A 12099-nucleotide genomic window follows, 5' to 3' on the forward strand; every position below is an offset into this window, starting at 1 on the left:
CGCTACAATACTGTTAAGTACATGCCTAAAATTGTGGTCCATTTGTGGAAAAACACTTTTAAGATATGTTAAAATGAACTGAATATGAGCTGGTAACTGACATTTTAAACAAAACGCCCACACACTACTGAACGAGGGGAGGCAGCGCGACCCCATGTGTATGTAGTGTCGTGCAAGTGGATCGGTACCGTAAGTCATTTGCATAGCTACCGTCGGGAACACCCACTGGCATGCGTTGACGGAATGCAACTGTGTGTGGAAGCTGTTAAACTTAAATGTCTATATTCTATTACCAATATAAAAATAAATATCCAAAATTAAACATGGACCTCTGGGATGTATGCATTTTATGCATATGCATTTTATTGAGCCGAAATACCTATTTTGAAAGAAAGAATTTCTCAATTGTGCTATCCTGTAATGGCTAACAAACTCATTTTCAATCAAGATGCTGATCTATGTGTAGTTAGTATCAATCTGACAAAATGGATAGACTAGTAGGCTAAATCGCAGCATAGCCTATCATCAAACAAGAGGAAAATACTAAATAATTTAAAATAATTTAAAACAAGCGTCAATGGGATCCTTTCCAGATGAACCTGCAAAGCAAATTCAAATTTGTTAACAGGTTTGTCTGGGTTGACTCAAGCTAAATTAAAAACATGGTTGATAATATTTGGGTTGCTCAGCTCTGCTCAAAGCTGCCCTCATGTTGCACGAATCAGGATCAGACAGAGTACTGTATAGCATTGGGAATGCATTTACGCTAATTGGAGAGAAGCTCATGTGTGCTGTCATACTGTGATTAAGTTCGATTTTAATAGTAGCCTATCAAAAGGCGTGAATTTCTTCAATTTCACATCGCCTATGAGAAGTGAAATAGGCTTACAGGAAACTGGTTAACATGCTTAGATATTCGTTCAACATTTTCCCTTTGTGTATGGACTTCAGAAGGCACAATAAACCCGATAAGCCCGTCCCGAATAATAAGATAACGTCAGACATTCGAGTTTAACTTCCTTGTGGAGAGCCGTCCAGACGAAGGACTCACCATTTATGATAGCCACACATCGCTCCTCCCACGTACGAGTCCGTGCGCGCTCTGAACGGCTCTGAAAAGAGCAAGACGACAAACACTTCCTCATTGATAAGGCTGTCTCTCTTACTGTACGTGAACAATATACCTGAGGCTTACTTTTCTCTTATTTTCTTTAGAATTACACGCCTTTAAGCAGGCCATATAGGCCTACTTACAAATACAAAACGCGGAGACATAGCCTACTTATTTTAATTAACCTATTTGTCGTGACTACGGAGACAAATAGCCTACTTCAACAGGTAGGTTGGCTATTCGATTTAACACATGGGCAATACATTTTTGTCGGGCTCAGACATGCTGATAAGTGAAACCTTGCCAATTTGTATTGCGTTTTCAAACTGTAGGCTATGATTCGCTTTTGAGAAGGGCGATTTTGATGTTAGGCTATATTTGTTCGATAGCTAAAGCCAACATTTCGGCAAGACGATCAAATATTCATAAACTATGTTATAGCCAGCACTTTAGATAAGGGACCACCATCAACTCGACGATGAGTCATTTCTGTCATCAATTTCAGCCTGGAGGTGATCCGGGCAGGGTTTTCCTCATCGCCATGTAACATGATTTTGTTTTAAATAACTCAGCCAATTTAGGTGAACTAGGCCTATATGTTTGGCCAAAAAAAAAACAACAATATCTTTGTCTCCCTTATCCTAGATTTCAGTCTGACTACACCATGGAACAAGTGATGCCACTGTCAGCTGGTTTTCGCTCCTCATTAAAAGTAAGAACTGCGATCTTAAGACCTGTCAATGAAAACATGTTGCCAGCCGTGCCCAAATCCATTTTCTTAAGGTGTAATTAGATTATTCAGAATATGTATTATTTGTAGGCTAGTCTACGGGCTATCTACTGCAGCGTGGAGGTTGTTGTAATAGCCTATAGATTCTAGTCAGAGCTAATTTGACACGATCTTCATATTTAATCTGATTGGAGAGACCTTGGTAGTTCAAACTGGTTTGCAGAGTGCTTGGTTTTTCTCTTTGTGGCACCCACCCACGCAGTGTTGCTGGGTGACTGCCAGTCCTCAGGGAGAGTTTTGAAACCATCGGAAGAGGAAAGCCATATATGGACACATTCTCCCGACCAGTTATGACAAGCCGAAACCCTGAGAAGAGACTGATGATTTTGAGTTGCAATGGCAAATGCATTCTAGGGAGTGCCCTCAGGGCGCTCTCTTTGTGTTTCTGGCAGATGTTTTTTCAATGTATTTTCAAGTCAGTGTTGAGTTTGCTTTCCTGATTGCATTTCAATGAAGTTTAAGGTTTCATGGATTTTCTATTTGGAAATATGCAACTCGAGAGGTCTGTGTTGTTTACATCTATGTTTATACTTGTTTTCAGCGTCAGACCGCCATTGACATGTATGACCATATGTCATTGTTTTCTGGATATCTCCTGCCAGGAGATGAGGACCAGTCAGTCCAAGAGGTTCCCTCTGGCCTTGACTGTGTTACACATGGTAAGCATAAGAGTCACATAGACCCTTTACTCCCCTGTAATACATAATAAATTCATTCATACACTGTTAACATTGTTTGTAAAGCTTTTTTTTTTTTTTTTTTATTAAAATGTTGTGAAATATCTTTTTTTGTGTTGTGCCTACCAGACATGGAGCCATGTACTGTACCACTGCTTACTCCATGTAGCAAAGCAGTCATGAGTCAGGCACTGAAGGACAGTTTTAATGGGTTTGCAAAGGTGCAACGCATCTGTGGAATCTCAAACAGTAAGTCACATTTCTCAGGACATGATAATTGGCATTCTTCTTCCTGCCTCCTAGGTGTTCAATGTCACATCTATACTCATGACTCTAAAAGTCATGAAAAATTGAAGACCATTGTGTTTCCTGTGCATTTGTTAGACCCGCGCAAGTGGAGCAAACAGCATATCATGAAGTGGTTGCACTGGGCATCTACTGAGTTTAGCCTCACAAATGTTAACTTCTTCAAGTTTGACATGGATGGCCAAGAGCTTTGCAACCTTGGAAAAGACAACTTCCTGGAGCTAGCTCCTGACTTTGTCGGTGAAATACTCTGGGAGCACTTGGATCAGATGATGAAAGGTAAATGGTTCATAATATAGATATTACTGTTTGTAATGTATGATCTATGTACACAGCATTAACAGATGATGTCTTCCTTAAATTAGAGTGTCATGAAAAGGTTGAGTCAAATGTCTTTGCTCAGGCAGTACAAGCAGTTCCCAACTGGATGAGCAAAAACAATGTTGGTAAGTCTGTTTAAAAACACAATTGAAAAAAGTTACCAATGGATTTAATATTATTGAATTATAGCCATTGTATGATGCATTTAAGTGTGTTGATATGTGGCGGCAGAATGATGCTGATGGTGTTCGTTCTCTCCAGAAGGCTTTGGATTGGAGGATGGCTTGTGTTCACTTCAGGTACCTGACAACAGCTTACTGAGGGGGCTGTTTGAGACTTCAGATGAAACAGCACTGACAAAGGATCAGGAGTACTCCATGTTTCCCAAACCCCGGCTGAGCACTGTGAATATTGGTTATATCAAAAGCAGGCAGAATTACACAATGACAGCTATTAGGCCTGGCATCTCAAAACACAGTGAGTTTCTTGGTGTTTTTGTTATTCTGTTTTTGTGATTGTTGGCTCTTGACTCAGGAGCTCATTAAATGGAAGAGAACCCTGTTAATAATTGTTAAGACTGTTAAGAGTGTGTTTCTTAAGACACTTAATCTTTGTTTGTACTGCACGTTTTAAATTTGACAGCTAAACATTTTTTATTTTTTTGCTTTCAGTTTCATCACATGATCTAAGCTCAGTGGAGAGTGTCGACAGCTTTGAAGGTGGTGCCGAGTCCATGTTGCGCTCATGGAGCAGTCAGTCATCTTTGGCTGACATGCAGCGTGTTCCTTCACAAGACAGCTTTGATGATGAGTACTCCATAGCTCCATTTGATGTGGGAAAGCAGGGGCTTTCTTTTAAAGACTACATTTTGGAAAGGAATGAGCCCATTGAACAGGGCAAACCTGTAATACCCGCAGCTGTTTTGGCTGGATTCACAGGTGTGTTGAATCCGTCCTAAGTGTGCTCCCTCTATGGAAGAAACATAGTTTGTCTAGTTGTATGCAAACAAAGATTATACATCACATCTAACCCCAGTATTGAGCATGCACACAGTTACAGTGATTAAGTTGAGATGAATTAGGAAAAAAGTATTCACAAAACAGGGGGTGTATTCTTTTTTTTTATTAACAGGCAGTGGTCCAATACAACTATGGCAGTTCCTGCTAGAGCTGTTGACAGATAAAGCATGCCAAACCATCATTAGCTGGACTGGTGATGGATGGGAGTTTAAGCTCATTGACCCTGATGAGGTAAGCTCACCTGTCTTTGCTGCTAGACCATATAGTATTCACTTTTTAACCTATGATAAAGGTCTGACTGTCATCAGCTACAGCATTTTTAAAAATCATATGTTGTTTTGCTTGTACAGGTGGCTCGGCGCTGGGGACGAAGGAAAAACAAACCTAAGATGAACTACGAAAAACTAAGCCGAGGCCTGCGCTACTATTATGACAAGAATATTATTCACAAAACGCCTGGGAAACGCTACGTGTACCGCTTTGTCTGTGATCTCCAGAACCTATTGGGCTACTCAGCTGAGGACTTGCATATCATGTTGGGGGTTCAACCTGACACCGATGACTGAGCAAGCTGGAATGTTTCTCAGTGTTGAGCGAGGTGATTAAATTTTAACCCTCCATGTGGAAATATTGGCTTCTTGAGCACCTCCATTTCGTAGTTGGCGAGGTTCTTTGTTCTTAGTTCAGCGGGGGCTCGATGCCATGAGTTGCTGACCAAGAGTTTCTTTATTTGATAAGAGTGGACCTCAAGCATGGAAATGCATTGCTGTGCAAGCTCTGATTATGTAGAGCATCCTGACATTTCCTTAATTGACACAACAGAAGTGAAGTTGAGGTGATAGAATTATATCTCACATACTTATGCACTGGTTGTGGTTTGCACTGTAAAATTGCTAATTAAATTAGCTACCGCTTAGTGTGAACTGGTGGCAATCGTGTTCCATGTCAGCACGATATGGGGAATATCTTGATATCTTGGTATAACAGCATCTCCTTTTGAAATATGATATGTTATATTGTTCCATTCAGTGTGACAATGTAATTATGTATTTGGTTCTTAAAATGATGTAGAAGTTCACTGGGGGTGTACGATCAACCCCAAATTCTACTGGCCTGTCTTAGTCTGAGGCGTGTGGCACTGTTACCTTTAGCCAGGTCACTGCATGGTCTCCTGCATCTTAGAGCAATTTCCTGTGTATTAGCCGCATTGTGTATAAGCCGCAGGACAGTGTTTTATGCAAGTTAAAAGAAACAAAACCATATTAATACCATATTTACTGCTCCTGTGTATTAACCTCATGGCTGAAGAAATATTGCAAAATCAATGTATAAGCCACGGCTAATAGTTGGGAAATTACGGTATCAAAATAAACTGATTACAAATGGTATGGCCTTACAAATTGTCAGTACTTTAAAACAGATGCCTTGTTATTCATGTATTTTACTGCAGTTTATCTTTGGGGAATGTAGCCAATCCACTGAGGCACGAATGCCACAATTTTTTTATCGCTCAGGCCAAAGTGTGATATGAATGTATAATGTCTGTTTTCTGATTGCATTTAGCTGTTTTTTAAAACCAAAGCTGTTAATCATGCTCAGCAAATGGTATTCAGCTGGTTACAGGTTTGAGGAGATTTCCTAGAAAATGAAAATATAAATGAAATGTGTCTCAGATAACTGCTTATTATACTGCTCTAAGCTAAGTTTTTGAAATATTTCTCATTTTTGTTTATTTGTATTTTGGATCTTAAGCCACAAACCTGGTGTACATTTGCTGCTTTGCTTTAAATGTAATGTTTTTATACATCAAATTTTCCTGACTACAGAAATGCTTATATCTGATGGAGAGCACTATGTGAAATTGCTTTAGCAATCTTTTGAAACCTGTTTCTAGTACTACATATTTGCATGTAATGTCTTACACTTGGATGCACAATTTATTTATATGGTTGCAGAATAGTTATTTGACTCCAAAATGCTATGAATGTATTACTAAGTGCAACCAGTTTGAATTTTTAGATTTTAATTAACTCTGAACCATCTGTCCTCAGAACATATGTGGACCTTGTCTATGTAATGTTTATCAATTTAAAATTGAGACCGTTGTCTTGGAAAAAATCGGGAACTATTTCCTGCTGTGTTTTTATAAAGCGCTATTTTTATATGAACTGTTTAATTATTTTGTGTGAGTATAAAACATTGTAATATTTAAAATATTTTTTGTAGAGGTATTACCACAAATTCATGTGGTGAAACAGAGGAAGATAGTCCTGCAGATCTTTTATTTATTTTACTGAATGTGAGCCTGTTGCAGAATCCCTATATTACATGACTATTTGTTTTACTGCTGAAACTTAGTGTAGTAAGATTAGTTCACTCTTATTATCAACTGTGATGTTGTGTATAATGCAAGTCAGTAAATATATCCTATATCCATATGCGAACTGAAGCCATACTTTACAGCTCCGACTGTGATTACTGTACGTCAAATATGTTCTGATGCAATTTGACAGATGTATGCCTTTCCTAATTATGTCCAATGAATTTAATTGGAGCCAAGTTAAGAAGCATCTTAAGGAGCATTCAAAAAAAGAAATAGGATGCACCATATAGCTTTTATTTGTAATAAATTTACAAAACACTCATACTCATGATTGTGGTTTATTGTGTGTATATTGATGAGAGAAAAACAATTTCATTCACTTTTTGTAAAGTTGAGATGTAAAAGGGGAGACTCTGAGGGACCTATTTTGACAATCTAAAATGCATGGTCTGAAGCGTATGGTTTAACTGCATTCAGGGTGTGTCCAGATTAGCTTTTGCTAGTTTGACGGCAGAATAAATGATCAGATGCCAGGCGCATGGTTCAAAAGGGTTGTACTTATGTTTCTTAATTGATCATGCGTGTGATGTGGGCGTCATATCTAATAAACCAATCAGAGTGCCAGTGCCCATTCTCTTTCATCTAGCGCATGTACCATGGCGCAAATTGGTATTATGATAAGTGAAGGCATTTCTTCAGAGGGAATCCACACACAAGCATGACCATCTATGCAACAGCAAGATTACATCAAACTGGCAACGTGTGCATGTGACAAGCAAAGTATACATGTGTCTGTACTTGCCTATGCATTGAACTCGTAGGCAACAACAAAACAAAGTCTTACGTGGAGTGAAAGCCATGGAGTATTCCACCATCACAATTCTCATATTACCAGATTCCAATACAGAGACATCACTGGGCAGTCCTCAAACACAAACCTTTTTCAAACAACCTGTCCTTGCACACACATTTTATGGGTAATACCAAGACAAACCAATTCAAGGAGAGAAAATATTGAACAATATTCAAACCTACTACATAGTGTTTTACTTTGCTTGATAATGCATTGAAAATATTAGTGTTGAATTTCCTGAGCATCCTAGCCACCATAAGGGACTCTGAGTCACTCGCTGTCAATTTTTGCACCTCCTTCTCCTCTGTGATATTGCCCCCGTGTTTCTGAAGGAAAAATGATGATGTGTAATCTGATAAATTCTAATGTGTTGAGATTAGCTAGTCCATTTCTCTTCACTGGCCATCTGGGTATGATAGCTGTCTTCACAATGTGTAAGATGAAAGAACAAAATGCTGACAGAGATGCCATCTGATCTAGTGGTACAAACACCATTATATAACAGGAAATCTCCAGAATATCAAAAGGATACATTTAAATTAAAGTTCTGCAAAAGATTTATCAGCTCTTGTTTGCATGACCCAGAAATGCCTTCTCCCAGTGCAAAGTGAAACCAAGACCATGAACTAATATCTACACTCACGGTTAGATCATGTAGTGACAGAACATACATTCCTGTCTGGGGTTGGATCGGACGGGGGCAGGTAGTGATGTGACCTTCCTGGGTAGATTTAATGAAGATGTCTCTTCTGCGAGCAATTAGTTAGGTACATCATCTGGGGTTCTGTCTGCTTACAATACACATTCAGTTCTCAGCCATTTCTGTTGGCTGAGACAAAAAGACAGTAACAATAAAACCACCAATATTCAACAATGTGCAAATTGCAGAGTTGTCAAAAGGGGGAGAAATGCACTCTCTAAAAGCGAACATGTAACCTCTTCTGCCCATGCACCACTCAAAAGGCTATTGCGCTGCTGCTGCAAGGCCAGTGGGGGTGCAGAGGTGTGTAATACAGTAAGTAGCAAGGCACAGATATCTGAGTCACTTCTCAGAAATGGTCAGGTATGTTTCATGTACTGTACACATCTGGGAATTTTCTGTAGGCTTAATCGGATGACATTACTCATTAAGAACAGGATTTCTTAGTCAGTCAAAACCATGACAATCATAATATTTGTTATGTACAATCATAATTATTTTATGAAATCTTAAAGTTAAAATATTTGTTAAATAAGAACCTAATTACACTAGCAATCAATAAAATGATCAGATTTTGATTGAAAATCATCTGTTTGAAATCATCACAACTCATTAATTTGAGAGAAAACTTAGCTCAGAGTGTCTACATTGTGTTGAGATCTGATCTGACACGGGGAACAATCTGAGGAGAGGATTACACTTACAGAATTTAAATTCTCAAACAAAACCTTGGGAATTTCATATAAGGGTTACCTCCGTATATTTGGCCTCTGGCATGTGGTTAATCCTTCAGGTTATACAAACTAATCTTTACAGAGTAAGAGATGTTTTCAGCCTTTTGTGCATATTTCACTGCAAAACAATTACACAACAGAAATAAAGTTATTCATTTATATGGCTCAAACCTCTGAACAGCATACTCAGTGTTTTAATGTAATACAATTATTTTTGCTTTGCTATGACGTCTGGCTTCTATGGCAACCTGCCCCTGGGTTCATTAAAATGCTTCAGTTATCACTACAACATGTTTTTATTGCACTGCCATCAGAGGTTACAGCCTGACCTTAAGTTGTATATGCAACTGCTTTGAGCAACCCTTGCCATACCGGTCCTTAGTATACAACTGGAAATTCAGTTGAGGATAACTACAAATAGTTAGTTAGTTCTTTCTTCAACAGAAAATAAAGAGTGAAAACAATGGGAAAAGCATGGTTATAACCAAGTCATTTACCTTGTGACTTAAGAAGATTATGGAAGTCACAGGCAACAGATATGCTAAAAAACTGATTCTTGTATAAAATACATGTGATATGAGGAAAATATAGCATTTTGTCAACTCTGTCAGATGTCAACACCATCAGTGTATGTACATTTGTTTAAATCTGCTTTCACTTTGACATTAAAGAGGGGTTTTTTGTAAATTATTGTAAAAAGGGAAAAATTTAATTGATCAAGATTTCATTTATAAAAGCAGTAAAGGGGGAAATATCCAAGGGGGTGAATACTTTTTATAGGCACTGTATATCTGCCAAGGTAATGGATGGATGGTGAAGAGGAACATGTGAGTCGTCTGTTACCTATTCTTGGTATTTGTGAGGGTTCAATAGTCATTTTTAAAGAATAGCTGATCTGTTCCCTCAAGGTTATTTGTCCATTAAACCAATACATTTCCACAAGTTCATGTGTAATTTTTATGCTTCTAAATATCACTGTTCATTATGAAGGTTAAAAACAAAACTTTAAAACCTGTACAACCAAAACTGTATGCATTAAACACTGACTTTTCTGACTTTATAAATCTGATATAATTAATTTCAAAACCTGTGTGCATTGTTAAGAGAATCAAGAGACTGATAAGTCAAACTATTTGTGGTAAGATATTCAAAAAAAACATTTTATAGACATTTCTATGTGTCTGATGGTGTTGACAAAAATCGAGTGCGGGAGGTTGAACCAAAACATGGTTAGACATTTAACAAAGATGTGTTAATAGCTTTTGAACATCTTCAAAATATTCTTTTAGAAAATGTAAACCTGTTTTGTCCCTAATCTCAAGAATCACTGCTTGAACTGTTACATACTTATGTTTCAATGTGTGTTACCTTCTATTAAAAATGAATAAATTGACGAATAAATGATATCAAAAGCTGTGCAGAAGTAAAAATGTGCCTGATTCCCTGCATCATACATTACATCACATTAACCCTCATGTTATCCTTGGGGTCAATTTGACCCCAAGCAACGTTTAACATCATAAAATATATGGTTCACTTTTTTTTTATGTTTCATGACTTTTCCTCAATTGAAGGGTACACCAGAGTTAGCATGAAATTTGAACAATAATTTGTTTTCAATGTCCTGTACAAATATTTTGTACATTGATGTTCCTTGGGGTCAGTTTGACCCCAGCTGTATGAAACATAGGATACATGAATATTTGACACATTATGGATATTATTATTTGAATAGTATGAGAACATATTGCTATTATCATTATTACATACACAAGTACATATTACATACAAGTCATTTTGCCAGGACTGTATAAGTCAAAAGGGGAAGCAACAGCAAGCCTTTCGGCTGCTGACACTGGATGGGCAATATTGCCAGCCAGGGTTCCAAGGTTCATAAAGGGGTGTGGAGGGGTGGGATTGTTTTGTAGGGCTTTTGATGGTGGCTATTACACTCTTGTTAAGTACCTGTCACAAAAAAACTGGGTAACAATATGAATTATAATCATTTTCTGAGGGTTTATTTAGCTGGGGTCAAATTGACCCCAAGGATAAAGAGTGTCGGTAAGATTTGAGGATAACACAAGGGTTAAGCAAATTATATACAATAATACTTGTGTATTCCACTGACTTTGATATCCCATGATACAATAGGACTTTTCCCCTCTGTCAAAATGTCTGAGGTACGTACTAAGATGTTGAAATTCAGGAAGTATTAAATACTGAAGAGGACATTCTGTTCATTGTGACATGAGTCATGAGTCAACATAGAAGATGTTGCCAATAGAATCATCATACATGTATAAACAGCATGTTTCTAAGGTGTCTGACATAGCCTGGGTAAATTGAAACTAAATTTGGCTACACACCCAAAATAACAGTTAAAGCTTTGATAATGAGCCAGACATATGAAACTGAGCTCTCAAAACTGATTAGATATATCTGCGAGCTAAAAAACTAGGGTTGGCAAGCTAGTTGTGAAAACCTTGCTTCTAGCAAAAGGCTTTTTTTAATAGACATCATAATTTAACAGTTAAAGAAGACAGTTTGAGTGTATGAGCAATCGTTGTAACGGTTGGAACACAAAGGGGATTTCCCTCAACTGTAGCGGCAATTGAATTTACACATTATGAGGAGAGTGACTTTTTGACCCCATGATGCTTTCCTGCTGGCTGCCTCCCTCTTTACCCATCTCTTTCTTATGACGTCTGTTCCACCAGATCATATAAAGAGTTTGGTTTCAAACGCTATATTTCCGTTTTTAAAAACATTAAAAAGTCATGATTTTGATTGAGTAAAAGATAAATCAAATAACAATACACAATTACATTTCTACTGAAATTACTTGGAAAACAAAATGTTTTTTTTTTTTATGGAAATTCATTAAAATGGTGGATATAGTGTTTTGGAACTAAACTATTCCAAATAGTTTCTTTGCCAGAAATGCCATCTAATGCATTTTGTTTTAATGGTTTTGACATGTCTGCCCTGTTCTGTGCAGCTTGTTTTCTGGGGGATTAAATTGTTTAATTTAAAGTTAATGTCAATGAATTTAGGATGAATTAGGAATGGGGAATTAGGCCTATTAGAACATTAAAGAGCTGAAAAATTCAATGGATCTATGGAAATGAAGTAGGCTATGCAATTTAAACTTATTTGCAACCATTTACATATGATACAAACATAATGAAAGATAAATTCTTGATATTCATTCGATTCTCGTGAGATTTGTTGGGCTGACATTCTTGAAGTTGCATGGCTGGTTTTC

At 37.5% G+C, this 12099-nt stretch overlaps 1 protein-coding gene across 2 annotated transcripts; it reads left to right on the forward strand.

Moving 5' to 3' along the window:
- Positions 1-1133: 1133 nt before the first annotated feature.
- Positions 1134-6871, forward strand: ets2 (v-ets avian erythroblastosis virus E26 oncogene homolog 2). Of its 2 annotated transcripts, none has more exons than XM_048237922.1 (10): positions 1134-1338; positions 1757-1823; positions 2443-2560; positions 2708-2827; positions 2963-3163; positions 3250-3330; positions 3467-3682; positions 3877-4143; positions 4337-4455; positions 4575-6871. In XM_048237922.1, exons 2-10 carry the CDS (start codon positions 1776-1778, stop codon positions 4788-4790), a joined length of 1386 nt encoding a protein of 461 aa, XP_048093879.1. In that variant the 5' UTR covers positions 1134-1338; positions 1757-1775; the 3' UTR covers positions 4791-6871. The 2 variants fall into 2 exon arrangements, with proteins under 2 accessions (XP_048093879.1, XP_048093880.1); XM_048237923.1 differs by having other exon boundaries at positions 3470-3682.
- Positions 6872-12099: the final 5228 nt, after the last annotated feature.

This window comes from Alosa alosa, chromosome 2 (assembly GCF_017589495.1).
Source record: "Alosa alosa isolate M-15738 ecotype Scorff River chromosome 2, AALO_Geno_1.1, whole genome shotgun sequence".
NCBI lineage: Eukaryota > Metazoa > Chordata > Actinopteri > Clupeiformes > Clupeidae > Alosa > Alosa alosa.